The following is a 21,843-nucleotide window of genomic DNA, read 5'->3' on the forward strand; positions in this document are numbered from 1 at the left end:
TCATTGAGTCAGCTTAAAACTCCATCCTTTCTTACAATTGACTCCAAGCTCACATTCAGATCTGCCTCCATCTAATCAACAACCAAAGAACTGAACCAAGTTTCCATCCTACTGTTCTTTTATTTTTCGGTAATCTGTTTCACTATGTGTAACAGAAGGAACGATCTGTCGCTACTTCCATTTCATCACAAATGTAATAGTAGTCCGGTAGCATTCTGGGCAAAAATGTAGAGGAATTGAAGTTGTCTTTCATTGTTTGTTTGTTTGTTTATTGTTTATTTGTTTATTTTACAGGGACAGTACTCATTAATTAACAGTAAAATAACTGTAAATGAGCCAGAGTTAGCTCAACAGGCTAATTTTCATCTGTTGTCCCTGGCCATTTATTATGAAGGCAACCTAAGATCAAGATTTAAAAAAAAAAAAAAAAAAATGACTTTTTACAGTCCACAAAAAAAAAACATAGAAAAGTAGTGATAAGACAGATACAACACACAGCAATAAATAACAAGCAACATCAGTACACGACATAGGCTAAAACATAATGAGAGATTTGTCTGACACAAGTCTGACACAAGATAATCTGCTTGCAAGCAACAATTCTCAGTAGGCAGTCAGTAGTCTAATGTGCACATATCTGATTATCAATTAGCCAGTTCTTAAGCTGACCAGTAAAAGAAAGATAAGTGTTTGTTTCTCTTATCAGCCAAGGCAATAGATTCCACTGTTTAGTTGTTGTTACAGAGAACGCTGACCTACTAAAGGCACTTTTTCGAGTGGGAATGATACAGTCCTCTCGTGTGATACCTCTGGTGGTGACATGAGTGCCTGCTCTCTGCATAACAAATCTCTTCATTGCTCCCTTTGCCAAGTTTCAAAACGTCCACCAACATTATACTGAACAAAACTAGTCCATGTTATCCTGGTTATTGGCGGAATATTCATTCTTAACAGCTAATGCTGCTCATCATTGCTTCTTCTACAATCAATTCTTTCCACTCATCAGGTGTTGCCCTGTCTAATGAATGCCAATACTGAGGTAGATGTGGCTTTAACATTTGACGGCACATCTGTCAACCATCTTGTGGTCAGTACAGCTTTGAAATGCATGAAGGAAACTTTTTTTTGTGGGCTGTTAATTTTTAAACCGTCTTGAATGACAGCCAAGAGCTGGCCTGAGTGAACTCAGCTGGTCATCCGTCATTGTTAAAAACTTACATCCCTGATTGGGGTCTGGTCTGAGGCCAGCTCAACACAGGTGCTTGGCACAGCATTGAAATTAAAGCACTCCATGCTGAATATCGAGCAAAAGAGAAGCCAGGAAATTTCAGTTGCTGTTGTACTGATTACTAAAAACACTGGCTCAAAAAATGCCTGTGTTTTAGATGCACTTGGTTCATTCAGATTACATGGTTGCAGACATTTATATGTCACAGGCAGCGACTGTTGTTTTTCATTGTCTATTGTGTAAAGCTGTCCGGCCTTATACATGAAGAGACAATGCCATAGATTTGCCAATATATATATATATATATATATATATATATATATATATATATATATATATATATACATGCATACACACACAGGTGGTTTTTTAGGTCCAGATGATTGACTTTTTGATGCCCTCCCAGAGGGCATTTACAGTATATGCCTTCTTTGGCGAAATAGAACAAGACATGTCATTGAATTATTAACCAAAAGCATAGGCTGACCGACTGATTTCTATCGTAAAATGTAATGAACATCTCTGATTAGTCAGAGAACATGATACTTTGCTTCAAAGTGTTATTTTTCCTCTCTCTGCTCCAAAGTTTGTGTATATAACAGTGATCACTAATTTGCCTCATGCCCTGAATTCGCTTATTCATCAAGCCATTCATCATGTTTTATTTATGAACAGGGTGAAAGTCAAGGGCGAACGTCTTTATTTTCAGACGTCTGTGGATAGGAGGCTCGCTGTGGGAGATGATTGGCCTTTCGTTCAGCTACAAAGAACCTCTTTCCCTTTGATATTCCTATGAAATTATCACATCTCGAACGATTATATCACAGCCTTCTCCTTTACCCCCCAAACCCTCTTTTGACCTGCTTTGTGTCACCGGCTTATTAATTAACTATGATGTTCACTTATCTTCAACAGGATTCAAACTGGATTACTTTATCTCTTTTTTTCCCCTCTAGTCTTCTGCAAGAGGAGAGAATATTACGATCTTTGGCTGCCTGAATCATGGGATGCCGCTGTCTCATCATGACAACACGTCAGTCTCATGTGAATCTGGTAAGACAGTCAATGATTATATCTTTTTTAGATATTTTTCTATATAGACTTTTTAAGCTATGTTGTAGTTATCCTCACCCTCCCATTCTGTGAAAAAAGTTTGGAATATGAATAAAAAGAGTGCTAAAATATTATGGTAAAACCTTGTTAACTGTAAATTACCTTATAGGCTTTACAGTAAAAAAAAAAACAATTCATAAATTTATTGGAAAGATTTACTGTAAATTGTTAGTGCTGTCAAATCGATTAATCACTATTAATTGATTCTAACATAAAAGTTTGTGTTTATATAATATATGTGTGTGTGTGTGTGTGTGTGTGTGTGTGTGTGTGTGTGTGTGTGTGTGTGTGTGTGTGTGTGTGTGTGTGTGTGTGTGTGTGTGTGTGTGTGTGTGTGTGTGTGTGTGTGTGTGTGTGTGTGTGTGTGTGTGTGTGTGCGTGTGTGTGTGTGTGTGTGTGTGTTTTTTTTTATTTTAGAATCGATTTATCGCAAATAATAATTTTGACAGCACAAATTATTATTCATTATATATTGTAAATGTGTTTACATGTAATATGTTTACTTAAATGTATTTATATGTATTTACAGTGAAAAAAAATAAAAGGATTGATATTATTTTATTATTAAAATATGTATGTTTCTTCTTATATTTGTAATCAGTTATTTGCCATAGTCTGGTTTATATTTAATGTTGTTTTGTAAATATTGATGGCATTATTTTAGTGTCATATTTTGTCTTTTTGAGGATAATACTGTCCAATTTTTATATATTTATTTTTGATTTACACTAATTGATGTGGCCTTTCTTTTGTACCACATATACAGTATAATTATTGTGGTTGTCAGCATGATTTGAGGTAAAAGCAGTTTAGTAGTTTAATTATGTATTAGCATGTATTAATATGTATTAATATAAATGAGCAATATGCTAATTGAATGAATATGACTTGAATATATATTATAGTTATGAACTGTAAAACATCTCATAATGCCTAAAAAACTGTTGATGTATATTTAGCTGTAAATGTTTTGGTAGCCACAAGCATCCAATTTTATGTATTATTTATGTACTTTGAACTGAATTTTTGGAAGAAAAAAAAGTTTAGGGAATGTTTAAATTTATTTCTGGTTGTCTTTTAAATTACTTTGGGCCAATGTCCTTTGCTATAATGTTCATGAGGACGCCTCTCAATTTACACCATTGTGTGAAGTTCCCTATGGCTTTGATCCAAAATCACGGCACTAAAAATAATGTAGTGCCTTTTTAGGAAACAATTCAGGAGAAACAAAGGAATATGTCGCCATTTATATGCAAATGCCACATAAATTGCATCTCATAGTTGTAGGCGGGATGTGGTAAACTTGCTTCTACCACATTCATTTTATTTTATGGTCCATAACCTAAGTTTTAAGCACATCACTCATCTGTGCAGTTTTCTTTAGAACTCTCACAATAATAACTGTGAGTTCAGTCATAACCAATGGTGGAATTTGATAGCATTTGTCTTGTCCTTTACCTGTTTGTGCTCTTTCCTCCTCAGAATCAGTTTCAGGATTTCATCTCTCCATTAACACCACCACAAATATCACCAAGCTGAGGATACCCTACCCACAGACGGGCACGTGGTATCTGAGCCTGCGCTCTCTGTGTGCCACTGAACACGGGTGAGGACATTTGAATCTCATCAAATCTAGAATCTGTGTTTTTGCACTAAATTATCAGACCTCAGTTTAGCAGTCTACATTTTTTTCGAAGCTGAGATGTAGAATATTCATAGCACTCCATATATTTTACACTCATCCACATTTAGCACGTTCAGTAGTAGCAGCATGTGAACTGTGGGGTGTATCCTATTTGCTTTGACATACTTAAAACAATTCATATATTCACTTTTATGTTGACATAGCTTCTCATAACCTTACTTTATCTAATTCAAAATGAAAATTAGCTCTGACAGGGAGAGTTCAGGTAAAGTTTGACATCTTCATTTGAAATTGCACGCAGAGGCTATACTACATTCCCTCTATAGTGATTATAACATGTCTCCTCACCTTTGAATGCAAGGTCATTTTGAATTAGTTTTAACTTTCTTCCCAGGGATTGTTCACCTTAAAAATGAAGGTTCTATCATCATTTACTTACCCTCATGTTGATCCAATTCTATGTGACTTTTTTCCATCCAAGGAACACAAAAAAAGTTATTTACAAGGCTGTGCTGCTCTCTATTTTCTAAGAAAGTACAATGAATATGACTGAGTTCAACCGAGAAAAAAAAGGACACAAAAATCACCATTAAAATATTGTAGGCTACAATTTTTCTATGCAACTTGTGCACTATAATTCTTTTGAAGCCACAACACAACACAGGAGATAACATATCTTATTTCGGTCTGTTTCTCACAAAACTTGAAAGCTTTTGTAACCTTAAAAGTGTCAGTCCCCTTGCATTGTAATTGAACTTTTTCAGTATCCACAGAATACTCAGACACTTCATTTTTTTGGTCAATATTCATTTCTTGAAGGTATTTCTAAAAGCTTATATTTTACTTTTTTTTGTCATCTGGACTTTCTTCTGTAGGTTTGAGCTGTGTACTAATGTAACAGCTGAGGTGTACCTTCGCTCTTACCTGACCCCCTGCATCAATGACTGCGGCACCTATGGCCAGTGCAAACTACTGCGCACCAACAACTACCTGTATGCTGCATGCGAGTGTAAAGCAGGTGAGCACTCATAGACTTTCTTATGTGTCTTATGAGTGGGGTAAATTAGTCATAACATTGAGAAAAACAATTAAATGCATTGTCTTTGAATTTCCTGGTGTGTGTCCTAAATTGAAGTTTCAGATAAGAAAATGTGTATGGCTTGGAATCAGCAAAGACCTGGTGATATCTTTGTCAAGAAATATATTGCATTTTTTTTTCTTTGTCTGCATCGTGGGTCGTTACATTTTTTAAATGATTTTTAAAGTCTCTAAATGCTCACCAAGGCTGTTTTTATTTCATCAAAATTACTGTAAAAACAGTGAAATATTTACATTGTGAACTATTACAATTTATAATAAATAGTTTTTTTTAATGTATTCCTGTGATGGCAAAGCTGAATTTTCAGCATCATTGCTCCAGTCATGATCCTTCAGAAATAATTATAATATGCTGATTTAGTGTTCAAAAAGATACATTTATTATTATTATTATCAATGTTGAAAACAGTTGTGCTGCTTAATATTTTTGTGGAAACAGAAAGAATTTAAAAGAACAGAATTTATTTTAAATACAAATTTCTTTAAAGAAAGTAGAACGTGTGTTTACTGTCACTTTTGATCAATCTAATGTGTCCTTGCTGAATACAATTATTAATTTCTTTCATCAGCAACAAATGCAACAAAAATCTTACTGGCTCTAAACTTTTGAAACTGTAGTGTACATTATGGTCACACCATAGATAGTGTAAATTAGGGTCCAATTCTCAGTATTAACGATCAATTAACTACGACTTTTGCCTTGGTTTTATAGCTTTTTGTTCTTTAATATAAATATTCAGGAAATATTCAAAAAATATTTTTTTTAGTAGTAGTAGTAGTAGTAGTAGTAGTAGCAGTAAGCTGCAATAAAATCAAATAAAACAACAAAGAACTCATACAAGCCGTCATAGACATAAGAATTATGTTTCACAAATTAAAAGACAATCCCCTAGTAATCTCTGGAGGTGACTTGCAGGGCAATTTTATGTTGTTACACATGTAATGTGACACATGAAAACTCCTTGACACTTCCGCTTTTAGGAAAATAAAGGAGTAGAAATTCTGTGTCATTTAACAAAGTGAACAAGTCTACCCCTTTCCCCAGGGAAAGATCACCCGAGCGGTTAATATGATGATAATGACTGTAATATTTTATAATTCCATTTAATATCTTTCTCCTCTACTGTCAGATGCCAATCAAAGATAATTGGCATGTTAAATGGTTCAATTACACATGTGCCAATCAAGTCGCTCTATAACGATGAGATCACAAATCAAGTGCTTTTTAATTAGAGGACATTTGATGATCCTGAGAAATATGCTAATCACAACCTCTCAATTACAGCGCCATTATGAAGCTCTGGTGCCTCGTTTTTCCTTTCCCTCTGGATTCCTGCACATTGTTTCTTTTGTCATTAGCATAGACAAATTTACCCTTTTAATGAGTGTTTTCTGGCAAACAGCTTAGTGCTGTGATACAGCACGCACGCAAACTCTCCTTTGTTTTCGAGTGTCTGGTAAAGCTCAATTGACCGTCTTTGTCGACACTCAGTGAGACTTCAATCACTACATGCTTTTGAGGATTTTTGTTTGTGGTGTGGCTAATTAAGGCTTCGTAATCAGAGAGATTTGTGATATGTTTTCTGGCATTTTCTATGAGAGGTTAGAGGTGCAGTGCATCTATTTCCTTCATGGTGTTTATATAACAGTAGGCTGCCCGAATCCAATCTATATTTATGAAGCTGTTTACAACAGCTGACAGATGAGGTACAGAATGTGTGTGCGAACCAGAGAGAAAGTACATGTATATTTCTGTGATGTTTTTTTCCCTTCGTTTGTTAGTTTTGCATGCATTGCCTATGTGTATGGTTTGTTTGTGTATTTATTTATATATTTTCTGTACCTTAGTTTGCTTTGAACAGAGGTGGAATGTAACGAATTACATTTACTCGCGTTACGTAATTGAGTCGTTTTTTTGTGTACTTCTACTTTTTTAAGTAGTTTTTAAAATCTGTAATTTTACTTTTACTTAAGTACGTTTTGTTTGAAGTATTGTACTTCGCTACATTTGAAATCATATCCGTTACTGAGTAAAAAATAATACAAGGGAGAAAGAAAGAAAAAAATCACACTCAACTGCATTGATTGAAGGGCGGGAAAACAAACACGCAAAAAAGGTGACGCAGACCCAGCAGAAGCTGGAAGCGAAGCGCCCTCTAATTTTTATGAAGCGAATTATGGCCAGTATGGAAATACTTTGGATGTAGAAAAAAGTGTGGTTGTCCTCGAGGATAGATATCCAATTACAACCCGTCAAAATAAAAGTTTGGTTTAACTAGGAGAAATTATGACAGAAATATATTACTATTGTAGGCATACAATAGAATAGAATGTACTTCTCAAAATAATAATAATAACAACAACAATGATAATACAATTTATTTAAACAATAATTAAGGCATTTTTTTTGTCCATGGTTTAATTTAGTAAATCTGTTTTTTTCAGCTCTTCCCCAAAAAATAAAAGGACACAAGTTTAAATTTTCATTTGATTGCCACCATTTTTGATAATATATTTGGAGTTAATCATAAAAAGAAACATTAATTAAAATACATTTCATAGGACTATATTATTCTTACATTTTTTTTATAAATTATTAATGTTAAAAATGAGTTGTTAATCTAATTCATTATCCATTATTGAATTGAATTGATTAGACATGTTCTATTGAAATTTTAATAAACAAAACAAACAAATGGTTTCAAGTTTGTTATAATAAAAGCATTTGTTCAACCCCCAAAAAACCTGTTTTCTTTAATTTAACTGCCATTTTAACTGATGATAATAATAATAACCATTATTTAATAATACCATTTATTTAATAATTGATTAATACTGTAAACCGTGATATTTTCTGAGACGTTATCATACTGTAAAAATCTCATACCATTACAACCCTACACGGGAGAGTCCCCCCACCCCACCCACAGTAACTTTTACTTGAGTAAATTTTAAATGAGCTACTTTTTACTTTTACTTGAGTAGATTTTTAGACCGGTAATTTTACTTGTACTTAAGTAAAACTTCATTGAAGTAGTAGTACTTTTACTTGAGTAGAATATTTATTCCACCCTCTGGCTTTGAAGACATGGACAATAGTGTATTTTACACACATTACCGTTCAAAAGTTTGGGGTCTGTAAGATTTTTTAAATGTTCAGGTAAGAAGTCACTTATTCTCACCAAGGCTGCATTTATTTGATCATAAATACATTTGATCATAATTTACGTTTTAAAATGACTGTTTTCTATTTGAATATATTTTAAAATGTAATTTATTTCTGTGATGCAAAGCTGAATTTTTAGCATCACTACTCTAGTCTTCAGTGTCACATGATCTTTCAGAAATTATTCTGCTGAACATTTCTTATTATTATTAATGTTAAAAACAGTTGTGCTGCTTAATATTTAAAGCACATTACATGTTTCTCCCAGGATTCTTTGATTGATAGAAAGAACAGTGTTTATTTGAAGTAAAAATCTTTTGTAACAGCTTTTAATCGATTTAATGAATCTTTGCTGAATAAAAGTATTAATTTCTTCCTTTATTTAAAAAAAGTCCTACTGACCCCAAACTTTTAAACTGTAGTGCACTTAATTTTAAAGGGATAGCGCATCCATTGATGAAAATTATGTCTTAATTTACTCACTTTCATACCATTCCAAACCTGTATGACTTTCTTTCTTCTGCTGACCATAAAATAATATTTAAAGATGAATGTTTTCCCCATATTCTCCCATGTAATTACAGTGAACAGGGACTGAAGCTTTCAAGATTTACGCTTAAAACTGTCAGTTTTGCTGTATCTTGTAGTGTGCAGGACCAGTTAAGTCCAGTTAACATGTGTGCTTCTCTAGGTTGGGATGGATGGGGTTGCACAGACAACACTGTGGCGTACTCGTATGGGTTCCAGCTGCTCTCCACTCTCCTTCTGTGCCTCAGCAACCTGATGTTCGTCCCACCTGTGACCATCGCCATCCGCAGTCATTACCTGCTGGAGGCATCTGTCTATATTTTCACCATGTTCTTTTCCACAGTGAGTTTGAAGATCTGCTTTAAACCAATCAAAAATGCCCAAAATTAGGCTTTTCAATTGCTATCTGTATGTTGACATTAAACGTCCCGGGTTACGTATGTAACCCTAGTTCCCCGACGGGACGGACGCTGCGTGAAATCGCAGTGGGAACGCCCTCAGCGTGACGCGTCTGAAGCATGAATGAAATCAGTCAATGGAGAGAATGAGCGTACGGCGAGTGACGTCATCGACCAGGAAGCTATAAATATCCCCTGAGTACACAATCGCCAGCTTAAAAGTTACTGAAGCAGCTACCCAAGGGGATGCCGAGAGTATGGCAGGACACGCAGCGTCCGTCCCTTCGGGAAACAGGGTTACATACGTAACCCGGGACGTTCCCCTTCAGGGACTACCGCTGCGTGAAATCGCAGTGGGAACGCAATACCCACATCCCCATACGACCAAATCCCCGTCGTGTGTCATTAGGAGACACAAACCGACGAGAGAACCTGAGCCCCGGGAGTGGAGCTAAGATCGAGGGAATAAAATCTAACGAAAGTGTGCGGTGAGGACCAGCCTGCCGCATCACAAACGTCCTGAAGAGAAGCTCCTGAAAGAAGAGCTGTAGAAGCAGCCATACTCCGGTTGGAATGAGCCCTTACAGCCAAAGGTGAAGGCTGATGGGCCGAACCATAAGCAAGTGGGATGGCCTCGACCACCCACTTGCTCATCCTTTTTCTAGATGCAGGACACCCTTTCTTAGGTGACCCAAACAGACGAACAGTTGTTCCGATCTCCTCCACAGGGCAGCTCTGTGGACGTAAGCATCAAAACCCAAACTGGGCACAGCAAATTAATTTTCTCCTGGTCTGACGTCAGAAAAGGCGGAGGACAGAAAACCTGCAGAACTATAGGTCTAACTGAAACAGTTGGAACCTTATGAACATAACCCGGTCTCGGAAAGAGAAAGGCCTTAACCAACCAGGAGCAAATTCCAGGCACGAGGGAGCCACCGAAAGTGCTTGAATATCTCCAATTCTTTTTAGAGATGAGATAGCGAGAAGAAGGATAGTCTTTAGAGTAAGAAACTTTTCCGAAACTTCCTCGATGGGCTCGAAAGGAGCAAGGGAGAGACCTTCTAAGATGACGGCCAGATCCCAAGCTGGTACCCTTGTGCGAACTGCAGGCCTCAGCCTCAAGGTGACACGAAGGAAGCGAGACATAAGCGGGTGTTTCCCGAGGGAACCTCCACTTGAAGGGGTGTGGTAAGCAGCTAAGGCCGCCACATACACCTTCAGTGTGGAGTGGGATAACCCTGTGGAGAGACGGTCCTGCAGGAAATCCAGGACTGTACCAACCGGGCAGTTAACTGGGTCCTGCTGGCGCTCTCCACACCAAGAGGTGAAAAGTTTCCACCTCGCGGCATATAACTTCCTCGTGGAGGGAGCTCTGGATCGGAGGATGGTCTCAACGACCTCAGCCGAGAGACCAGAATCTATGAGCTGGGCCCCCTCAGAGGCCAAGCCCACAGCCTCCATAGCTCTAGACGGGGGTGAAGGATCGACCCACTCGCCTGAGAGAGCAGATCTCTCCTGATCGGTATCTCTAGGGGAGAGCCGTTGAGGAGAGACACTAGGTCCGCAAACCATACCCGGGCCGACCAGAACGGGGCTATTAGCAGGAGACTGAGCCCGTCCCGGCGAACCCTCTCCAGAACTCCTGGGAGCAGAGCGATCGGGGGAAAAGCGTACAAGCGTGACCTCGGCCACGGATGTACCATCGCATCCAACCCCAGCGGGGCTGGATGGCTGAGAGAGAACCACAGCGGGCAGTGTGATGTTTCTCGAGAAGCAAATAGGTCTACCTCGGCAAGACCGAAGTGTTTCCATAGGAGTTCCACCACCTCGGGGTGAAGACTCCATTCCCCGGGCCTCGGCCCCTGTCTTAACAGGATGTCTGCCCCCTGATTTAAATACCCCGGGAGATAAAAGCTCTCAGAGAAAGAATTTTCCCCTGGGACCATAGAAGGATCTGACGTGCCAGTTTGTAAAGCGGGCGAGAACGCAAACCCCCCTGATGGTTGATATAAGAAACCACCGATGTGTTGTCTGTCTGGACAAGAACATGGTGGCCCCTTAGGTCTGGGAGGAAGTGTTTCAGAGCCTGAAACACCGCCAACATCTCTAGGCAGTTTAAGTGCCACAGACGATGATGGTCCTCCCACAGACCCTGAGCCCACCCGTGAGAGAGGCATCTGTCATTAGCATAACGCGACGACAAGGAGCTCCTAACACAGGGCCTTGGGACAGAAACCAAGGATCTTTCCACATGATCAGGGCGTGATGACACCGTCGCAAACTCACGATCATGCGAAGCGGATTTCCCCTCGGGGAGAATCCCTTGGTCCTGAGCCACCACTGTAACAGTCTCATGTGCAAGAGGCCAAGAGGTATCACGTTGGCCGCAGCTGCCATGAGACCTAGCAGTCTCTGGAACTGTTTTACAGTGGATGACTGGCCTAGCTTGACCTGATCTACTGCAGCGAGAATCAAAGCAATACGAGCAGGTGACAATCGTGCCTGCATCGTCGTTGAATCCCACACTACACCTAGAAAAGTGGTTCTCTGTAATGGAGAAAGAACACTCTTTTTGGCGTTGAGCCTCAGCCCCAGTCACTTGATATGAGCAAGAACGACATCTCGGTGCCGAACCGCCTGTTGTTCCGATTGAGCTAGAATCAAGCAATCGTCTATGTAGTACAGAAAGCGGATGCCCTGTAACCTCAGCGGGGCTATAGCAGCATCCGTACACTTCGTGAATGTTTGGGGTGACAGTGCTAGGCCGAACGGAAGAACCCGATATTGGTACGCTTCGCCCCCGAAAGCGAACCTCAGGAACTTCCTGTGTTGAGGGAGGATAGATACATGGAAGTAAACGTCCTTTAGATCTATCATGACAAACCAGTCCTCGGATCTGATTTGAACATCCCCAGTGACAGACACAGCGCCCTGTAACGTACTGGCAGGGAACAGCTGGTCTGGGCACTCCACAACCCTCCTCGGAGGGGGCGAGCGTCCCTCGGGAAATCGCTCGCCGAGTCTCTCTACGCCCTGTGAAGGCAAGGTTAGTAGAGCAGACCACTGAGGGCATCGGAAAAGACAGGGCACCGTGTTCTTGTGCAGTGAACTCAGGTCTTTCACGATAGGGACCAACCTCAGAAACCTGACGTTCAGCACGTCAGGATTTTTTTTTTTTCGATGAAGTAGTATCCTAACTCCCTGCTGGGTGGGGGACCCATTCCGCCAGGAACTCAACTAAGGGAACCAGCCTCTCGAGGCTGGCATCCGGATGAACATCCCGAGTGACAGACACAGCGCCCTGTAACATACTGGCAGGAAACAGCTGGTCTGAGCACTCCACAACCCTCCTTGGAGGGGGCGAGCGTCCCTCGGGAAATCGCTCGCCGAGTCTCTCTACGCCCTGTATAGGCAGGGTTAGTAGAACAGACCCCTGAGGGCATCGAGAAAGACAGGGCACCGTGTTTTTGTGCGGTGAACTCAAGTTTTTCCCGATGGGGACCACCCTCAGAGTCCTGACGTTCAGCCCGTCAGGACTTTTTCGACGCGGCCTTTCTGGCGACAATGACTGTCCTCAGATCAGTCCTGCCCCGAGAAGGCCGCGCCGGAGAGCACCCCGCCTCATCCCTCCAGTTTCTCTGCAGGGGGGCACGAGACGTGACACTCCGCTTCTGCTGTGCTCTTTTTGAAGACGAACTCGACGAAAGACTTTGCTCTGGTTGAACATTCTGCGTGACAGACACAGTGCCCTGTAACGGCGCACCGGCAGGGAACGACTGGTCTGAACACACTAGAACCCTCCTTAGAGGCGGCGAGCGTCGCTCGGGAAAGCACTCGCCAGACCCTTCTACGCCCTGTTTCGGCAGGGTTAGTAGGACGGGCCCCTGAGGGCGCCGGGAGAGACAGGGCACCCTTAAGGGAGGTGAACGCAAGTCTCTCTCGGCGGGGACCCCCCTCAGATTTCCTTTGAGCAGGTCGGCCTGAAAAGCCTGCATAAAAGTCATCGTATGCAAACATGCAGCCGCCTGCCGAGCCACCGAGTAAGCCTTCCCCACCAGCACAGAGGTATATATATTTATTTATTGGTGGAAGAGCCGGTGCTTTAAGTGAAGACGATGAAGCAGGAGAGAGATAGCTCGCAAGCGTCTCCTCCGCCTACAGTATCGTCACATAACCAGCAGATTTAGCACCAACAATGTTACCATAAGCATTGGACTGATTTGTGTAAATTCTGCTTGAAACCGGTCTAACCCAGGTCTTTGAAACCTCAGCATGAAGATCTGGGAAGAACGGTAAGCACCGGCTAGAAGGTTGAGGTCGTGCAGACAGAAATCTATCATCTAGATTGCTTTTAATTCTAGAAACCTGTCTATCAGCTGGCCACTCGATACTGTTATTTTTTTTTTTTTGCTTTTCAACAGCCCGAGATAATACATCCATCAAACCTTCTTCATTTGCAGTATAATGTGATAAACTAGTTTTCTCTGATAATAAACTTTCGACATCCAGCTCCTCGGAACTGGAAAATCTCAATTCAACATCATCATGTGCCTCCACCCGGGCAGAAGTAACCGCCGCAGCGCGTGCTTCCAGAGCCGTGTGAGAGGCACTAGATCTCGTCGGCGATAGCTGAGATAGGGCGGAGCCCGTCTCAACGTCGCCAGCGAGATCCATCTGCGAGCCCCAAGACAAGCGCCGCCGCTCTGCCTCAACAGAAGCGGGACCCGAGCCTCGGGGAGCTCGCAGCAAATCACTCTCCTCGAAGAGCGATCGCCGCGAGCGCAGAGTTCTCAAGGGAAAACGCTCGCAATGCTGACAATCGACTCCCTCGAGAGCCGACTGGGCATTGCTGCACTCCCAAACAAGCCACACTTAGCTCGTGTGAATCCCCACCCGTGATGTACCGAGTACAGGGGGGAACACACTTCTTATACTGCTCGCTCATATTGGTTTTTTTATATAAAATATATATAGTGAAAACTCTTGACAAAACAGACAAACACAATCGACAGATTCAGACACACACAGAGCTGCTGAAGTAACTACCCAGATAGCAGACCAACATTGAATCTACATTGAATCAATGTTAATGCATTAACCAAAAGATCATTGAATCAATGTTGAAATTTAACATTGATTTTTCATCAGGTTTGCACCCTGAAATAATGTTATTTCAACGATGAAAAATCAATCAATATGGTCATAAAATCAATATTATTTCAACCATAATTAAATCAGTTATTTAATATTGAATCAACATAGAAACAATATAAAATCAATCTTGCTTTATGTACAGCGAGATTCTATGCTAGTTTATTAGGCTTGTACTATTCTTGAATTTTTAAATGACTCCTTCAGACAGTAACCATTAAATATGTTTTTTAATCAAAATGTCATTACATCCTTCAAGCAAATTTATGTATTTATGGCCCCAAAACGAAACAGGAAATATCACATTCAGAAAAAAACATGGCATTTTGTGACAAAGACAAAAACAGCTCAGTAGGCCTACTAGGCCTACGGTAAGAAATAATGAAACATTAATCTGATAAATAGTTCAAGTTCAATTTTATTTATGTATTACAACAGACCAAATTGCTTTACAGAAGAACATTAAAAGATATAGCATGCTTTAAAAAATAAAACAAGATATAACATGCATTATAAAAATGCTATTTATAGTTAGCTATTATTGAAATACAAAAATGATATTTGCCGTCATCTCCCATTCGCGTGATGAGCTCCCGCTTCTTTGCGCCTTTTTTGACTCAGGCAAATTCTACGTTCACCCTAGAATGAAAATTAACAATTTACCCACTGTTGGTTTTACCCGCGATGACGTTTAGTAAAAGACAAATTGAAATTCAATATATTATTAGGGAAAATCCTGGCCGTTGGTTTGTGCACGGCGCGCGTTCATGTGACTAATACATTTAACATCGCAGTTTATACCGACTCAGGAAAAGCAAACAAGTTGTAAAAAATATAGTTAAATAAAAATGAGAAATGAAATTGAGATTGAGATTTAAGATTAACCTACCTCAAAAAAACACTCTGTCGTTGCCCGAATGCTTTGTCTGTCTGTCTGTTTCGCGCTTGATATGCCGCGCTTTCTGATTGGCTGTTGACAACCAATGTTAGGATTGTCTAGGCAACCAGTGGAGAAATTTAAGCTGACCAAAAATCAACATTGATTCAATGTTTGTCTTTTCAACACTGAAAAACATTGAATTATCAACATTGATTCAATGTTTGTCTTTTCAACACTGAAAAACATTGAATTATCAACATTGATTCAATATTATTTTAACATTGAATTTTCAACATTGTTCCAATATTATTTTAGCATTGATTTTTCAACATTGATCCAATATTATTTAGCACTGAATTTTCAACCTCAACCAAAATGATGATTCTGATGGAATTTCAACATTTAATCAATGTCACCTTGCTATCTGGGTAAAAGCTGGCGATTGTGTACTCAGGGGATATTTATAGCTTCCTGGTCGATGACGTCACTCGCCGTACGCTCATTCTCTCCATTGACTGATTTCATTCATGCTTCAGACGCGTCACGCTGAGGGCGTTCCCACTGCGATTTCACGCAGCGGTAGTCCCTGAAGGGGAACAAAGATGTACAGCTTCAAGAATAATATTTTTTATGAAAGTAATAATCCCAACTCTTAATTCTGATTGGATGGCTTATGGTTGAAATCATTGTAACTTGTAAATGAACTTAACTGACCAGTCAGATTACAGAACTGGAACTAACTGTTGTATAATTTATATTTTATACTAGATTTGCATTCTGTTTTGCTTAGGCTTTAGACAAACATGCCTAAATAATGTAATAAGTGCTTGAAGAAGTGCTGTATTATTTACAGACCCATCATGAGTCTTAGTTCAGCATATCAGTGGCAGCTGAATTATGGAGATTATAGTTAAGAACCAGTGACATGTCAGAGTGTCATATTTTATTCATGATTCCTCTGACCTTTTTATTTTTATCTTTCACCCCTGAACAGTTTTATCATGCCTGTGACCAGCCAGGCATTGTGGTCTTCTGCATTATGGAGTATGACGTGCTGCAGTTCTGTGACTTCCTCGGCTCGCTCATGTCTGTATGGGTCACTGTCATCGCCATGGCCAGACTCAAATCCATTATCAAACAGGTACAAATCACATTCAATTACCATAAACTTTGTGGTTCTTACTTTGCTCATAAACGTTTTGTAGTTGTTGCTAATATTCAACTTTGATAAAAACAAGAAAAGTTTCTTGAGCAGCAAATCAGCATATTGGAATGATTTCGGGAGGATCATGTGGCACTAAAGACTGGAGTAATGATGCTGAAAATTCAGCTTTATCATCACAGATATAAATTACATTTTAATATGTATAAAAATAGAAAACAGTTATTTTAATTTGTAATAATATTTCACTATATTACTATTTTTGTTGTAATTGTGATCAAATAAATTCAAAAACATTAAAAATCTAACCTCAAACTTTTAAAAGATAATCTAAGTATTCAAAATGGGCCACTGTATATAATAACTACAATCTGATGGTTAAAATTACATATGAAGACCCTGGGGCCCAGAAATGCTGGTTATTTCTTGTGTCATCAATTTCTATAAATTCATTTTGTGTGATTCACAGAGGCCAGTAGTTTTTCATGGACTTTATTGCCAAGAAAAAAGCTTTCCAAGATGTGCAAGAGAGCAGAAATTCCGTCCACCTCAGTAAACAGCTTACACAGAGTGTAAATATACGAATGTCAGCGGTCTGTCATGTGCTGTCATAATGATGGTGACATTTCGCTGTGGAGCAGAGTAAATATAGGTGGACACTTTTCAGGTTCACTTTCTCTTTAGTTCAGTCTTCAGCTGCTCAACTGCAGAGGGAAAGAGTAAGGATTAAGGAAAGAGAGCACAGGGAGAAAAAGCAAGAATGTGATTAACAGTGTGTTTAAGTTATTTCGAATCAGAGATATGAAGTGAGGGAGCTTCTGCTTGGGAAGGAGGTATCTAATGGACAGAATAAGAAAAAATAGCTCCCCTCCAGGGAGAATGTTTCTATACATGTTGGATGATTGCGTGTGCTCACCTTTGAATGTGTTTTGCTGAGTGCTGGAGTTTGCAGACACTAATCAAATCAACCTTGTCACAACAGTTCTGAATTTCATGGAGGAAGGAAAGAGTAAGATAAGGACTTTTTTTAGCGGCACCTCTCTTTACTTACAGTCTGCCTGACAGGGGTGGCCAATGCAAGATGGCCCTAATTGGACTGGGGATTCACTATCGCCTCTAGGCATGATGAGTTGTTGATGTTTGAACTAATGTTGTCCCTCTTTTTCGCTCTCCTACCAGGTGCTGTACTTGCTGGGGGCGATGGCTCTGTCCATGGCCTTACAGCTGGACCGTCATGGTCTGTGGAACCTGCTGGGGCCCAGCCTTTTCGCTTTAGGCATCATGGCCATTGCCTGGGTAAGTAGTATTTTGCACATGCATAGATTTCGTGTGTTTGGGACTGTAAAGCATCTTATGTATAATACATTAATAAAACGTGCTAGAAAGCATGTCAGTTATACTAGACCTGACTCTGAGCATAAAAATGAACAGATGTTGTAGTTGTTTGCAAGATAAAGGCATTGTTGTTTGTCATGGATGATAATATTACTATAGTTTTTGTCTTCTAAAAAATCTACTTAAACCGGCACATGGTGGTGTTTGGTTTAAGTTGGTTTTAGCTGGTTTAAGCAGGTCAGCTAGTCTCCCAGCCTGCCCAAGCAGGTATTTAGCTGGTTTAGCTGGAATATCAATTTCTCTCCCAGCTGCACTGCCAGTTTGTCTCCCAGCTGGTGTACGCTTGTTTTCAGCTGGTCTAGTTGGTCTCCCAGTTTGGCCAAGCAGGTATTTAGTTGGCTTAGCTGGAATACCAGTTTGTCTCCCAGCTGGTTTAAGTAGGTCTTAGCTAGTTTAAGCTTGTCTTATACTGGTCTAGTTGGTTTTCCACCCTGTCAAGCAGGTATTTAGCTTGTTTAGCTGGACTGCCAGTTTGTCTCTCAGCTGGTTCTTCAAGCACAATTAGCTAAAAAGCAAACCAGTCTAGGTTTCAAAAGTTGTTTTTTTTTCAACAGGGAAAACTAAGCTTTTCAGCATTGTAAATGGATAATATATACATATTTGTAAATGTACTCTAGTAAAATACATCATATTAAAAGGCAGCATTCCTGTATGTCCAAAAATAACCATGTTCTTTCAATATAACGGATCCAGCAGTTAAATGCCAGCGCTAGTTTTTTCTTTGAATGTTGAGTGACAAGAAGCACCTTTTCAATATCTATAATTTATGAAAGCATTTTGAGCTACCTAGGGCTGCATTTATCTGTGCATTAGCATGGTGTGGCATTAAAAGTTTCTCTGTTCTGTCAGTATTAGAGACGCACTCGCTGTTCCATTATCAGGCAGCTTGTACTTTATGCTAATTCCTCTGGCGACCACACTGTTTTTTTCTGATTAAAAAAAGATTAAGATAAAAAATGGGTGTTCGGCCAGGAAAAGTCTTTGCCAGAGCCTCTGGCAAATTACAGCTGAGTGAGAGAAGCACGTCCTCCCTTGAGTCAAATGTGCTGGTGGATATACTGTACATGCAGAGAGAAGAGGAGCCAGTGGACTTCTTCTGCAGCTACAAAGATATATTGTGTGAGAGAGAAATAATGAGAGAGAGAATAGCAAATGTTCAACAAAACTATGACTATCAGAGGTAATTTCTTCATCCTTTGACTCTGAACTCACATCTGAATCTACTAATAAAGATTCTAATATAGCATATTGAGGAAAACACACAGAATTTAAGACATTTAGATGTTGTAATTTTGGTTTTGAGGTACATCGTTGCTTGCTACACTCTACCTGTGTTTTTGATGCAAGTTACTGTAACACTTTTTTGACAACTAAAACATTAGTAATTGCAGAACTTTACCATAAAAACGGTAAAATGTCATGAATAACTAGAATTTGCAAGGCAGCAACAAAAAAATGGTGTTAAACATTTAGTGAATCTTATTTACGAAATAATTTTAAACATTAAGCACTACGTATTAGGAATACACGAATACTGTAGGCTGAAATGTTCTTGCATTTCTGAATGTCAGATTTAAAGATCAGTGTACAGATTAATCTAATTCTGTCTAAAATTCATTGAATTTGACATTGACTGTCAAATACACACGTCTATCATCTCCATGGCACATAATGGCTCTTTGTAGTTAAAACATGTCAGTTGACACCTCCATTTCAATGCTCCCCGAGCCTACGCAAACACAGTACAAAGCGTCCCACAGTGTGATTCTCACATCAATTTTTTTAAAAACTGAGGAATAAGGCTATAATTTATCTAGCTTGTGACATGCTACCTCTACATATTTTTTTACAATGCAGTTTATCATTATCTTCTGTGATCCTCTTGTATTTGGGGTCCGCATTCTGAATATACACAGATGAGCTTAAATTAGATGACACAGTAGATGACCAAATCTTTTTTTAGTTATTCAAAAATTATTTAGTGAAGAGTTTAAAGCCTGAACTAAACTAACTACCAACATTATATCATAAAAGCTGTTACCAAAAATGTATTAGAAAAAAAATACAGTCCTACAGTACATCAGTTATTAATTATAAAAAAAAAAAAAAATGATAAAATCTTTGAGATCAAAAAGAATATCTCTGAGATGAAAAAAATATATATTAATAAATCTCGAAATGTTTATGTTATTGTTTTTAAAATTAATTTCTTTGGAAATTGAATGTGATTTTTACTTCCAGAATACTACTGTTGTGCTCTATAGAGAATGAAAATATATGAATAGACAGAGAGAGAGAGAGAGAGAGAGAGAGAGAGAGAGAGAGAGAGAGAGAGAGAGAGAGAGAGAGAGAGAGAGAGAGAGAGAGAGAGAGAGAGAGAGAGAGAGAAACATTCTCTCTCACCCTTACATTGACTGCATTGGCTGAAGTTTGAGTTTCATTCCTTATTTCCAATAACAACCTCAGTTTGAATTCTAACATTTAAAATCAAATCACACCTGCTAGAGGACTACACATTTTATTTTTTTACTGTAGAATAATGCTTGAGTAGCACCTACAAATCAAATAAAGGCATGGTATGTTTAAAACATAGTGTTTTGAGAGGAAGGATGAAAACCCTTTGGAATTCTCAATGTGATTTATTTATGTAGAAATGTTTATGTTGTGCCTGATCAGTCCTTCATAGCAGTTAGGTGTTTCAATTCAGAATTGTTTTGATTCTTGAACATATTTGGGATGTTTTGCTAAAATGGCCTGCTCTAGATTATGGCTCAGCATTTTATTGGAGGTCAACATTCTGACTAAGTTGTTACAAAGTCTCTTTCAAGGAAAGTCTGTTCACTCGGTGGACATATTTGCAACACAGCCGTTTTGGGCATCGAAGAACAAGCCTACTTGAATGGGGGAATGCTGAAATCTCAAAAACTGCTTGCCACACATTTCAAATCAGCAACAAAATATGACAAGAACTGTCCTTTAAACATTGTTTCCAATGGTCAAATAGCTTTAAAAAAATGTATACCAGCCAATGCGTCTCATGACTTCGCTAGTTCAGACTTATGCTCCCTCCAGGAGCTTGCGTTCTACAAGTGAACGATGCCTCGTGGTGCCATCCCAAAGGGGAACGAAATTACTCTCACGGACCTTTTCCTAGACTTTTCCCAGCTGGTGGAATGACCTGCCTATATCAATTCGAGCAGCTGAGTCTTTAGCCATTTTCAAAAAATTTCTGAAGACACATCTTTTCCATCAGCACCTGACCAATAAATACTAGCACTTACCTTTTCTATTCTCTTTTTTTCTGATTTACAAAATAAATAAAAAACTTGCTATGTATACTGTGCTCATGGGCGTAGGTTTGGTCTCTGGTTTGGTGGGGACACCCCCCATCCCGCACGCCGACCGCACACACACACACACACACACACACACACACACGCACACACACACACGCACACGCACACACACGCGCACACACACACACACGCACGCACGCACGCACGCACGCACACGCACACGCACGCACGCACACACACACGCACACACACACCACCCGCTCGCTGCCAGTGAGTGCAAGCACAGAAAGTAGTCCCGGACCGCGCGTGTAGCCTGCCTGTCAGATACCCCGCCCCCAATCAAATTACGGCGTACTGTCGTCGTCCTGGCCGTTGGTATCGATCCAAATAGCAGCGCAAAGATCCAAATGCAGCGCAAATATCAAAATAGCAGTTCAAAGGAGCTTGCTAAATATTGGTGGGGACAAATTTGTCATCTCAAAATATTGATTGGGACTAGTACCTAGCGTCCCCCCCTAAACCTACGCCCTTGACTGTGCTTGACTAACTGAGACTTGTTACAGCACTTGTATACTGTTGCCATTTTGTTGGTCTGATTACTTCTATTGTTCTCCTCATTTGTAAGTCGCTTTGGATAAAAGCGTCTGCTAAATGAATAAATGTAAATGACATTGACTGTTTCTGCGATAACCGAAACTTCTAAAGGCAGCTGCAGTGATGCAATGACTTTACCAGTTGATGATTGGCTCTTTTATTTAGAAGGCGGGACTTAATGAGCATTGA

General features: G+C 39.6%; 1 protein-coding gene across 1 annotated transcript in view; it reads left to right on the plus strand.

Annotated features, from left to right (window-relative positions):
- Positions 1–21,843, plus strand: part of tmem8b (transmembrane protein 8B) — a 230,241-nt gene that overhangs the window by 194,695 nt on the left and 13,703 nt on the right. The window contains exons 7-12 of the mRNA XM_077231543.1: positions 2,185–2,281; positions 3,824–3,947; positions 4,862–5,004; positions 8,942–9,120; positions 16,202–16,348; positions 17,549–17,665. Of these exons, the coding sequence (XP_077087658.1) occupies positions 2,185–2,281; positions 3,824–3,947; positions 4,862–5,004; positions 8,942–9,120; positions 16,202–16,348; positions 17,549–17,665 (807 nt within the window). The remainder of the gene's footprint in view (positions 1–2,184; positions 2,282–3,823; positions 3,948–4,861; positions 5,005–8,941; positions 9,121–16,201; positions 16,349–17,548; positions 17,666–21,843) is intronic.

This window comes from Siphateles boraxobius, unplaced genomic scaffold (assembly GCF_051911475.1).
Source record: "Siphateles boraxobius isolate OS27281-9 unplaced genomic scaffold, OSU_SipBor_1 16, whole genome shotgun sequence".
In the NCBI taxonomy this organism is placed as follows: Eukaryota; Metazoa; Chordata; class Actinopteri; order Cypriniformes; family Leuciscidae; genus Siphateles; species Siphateles boraxobius.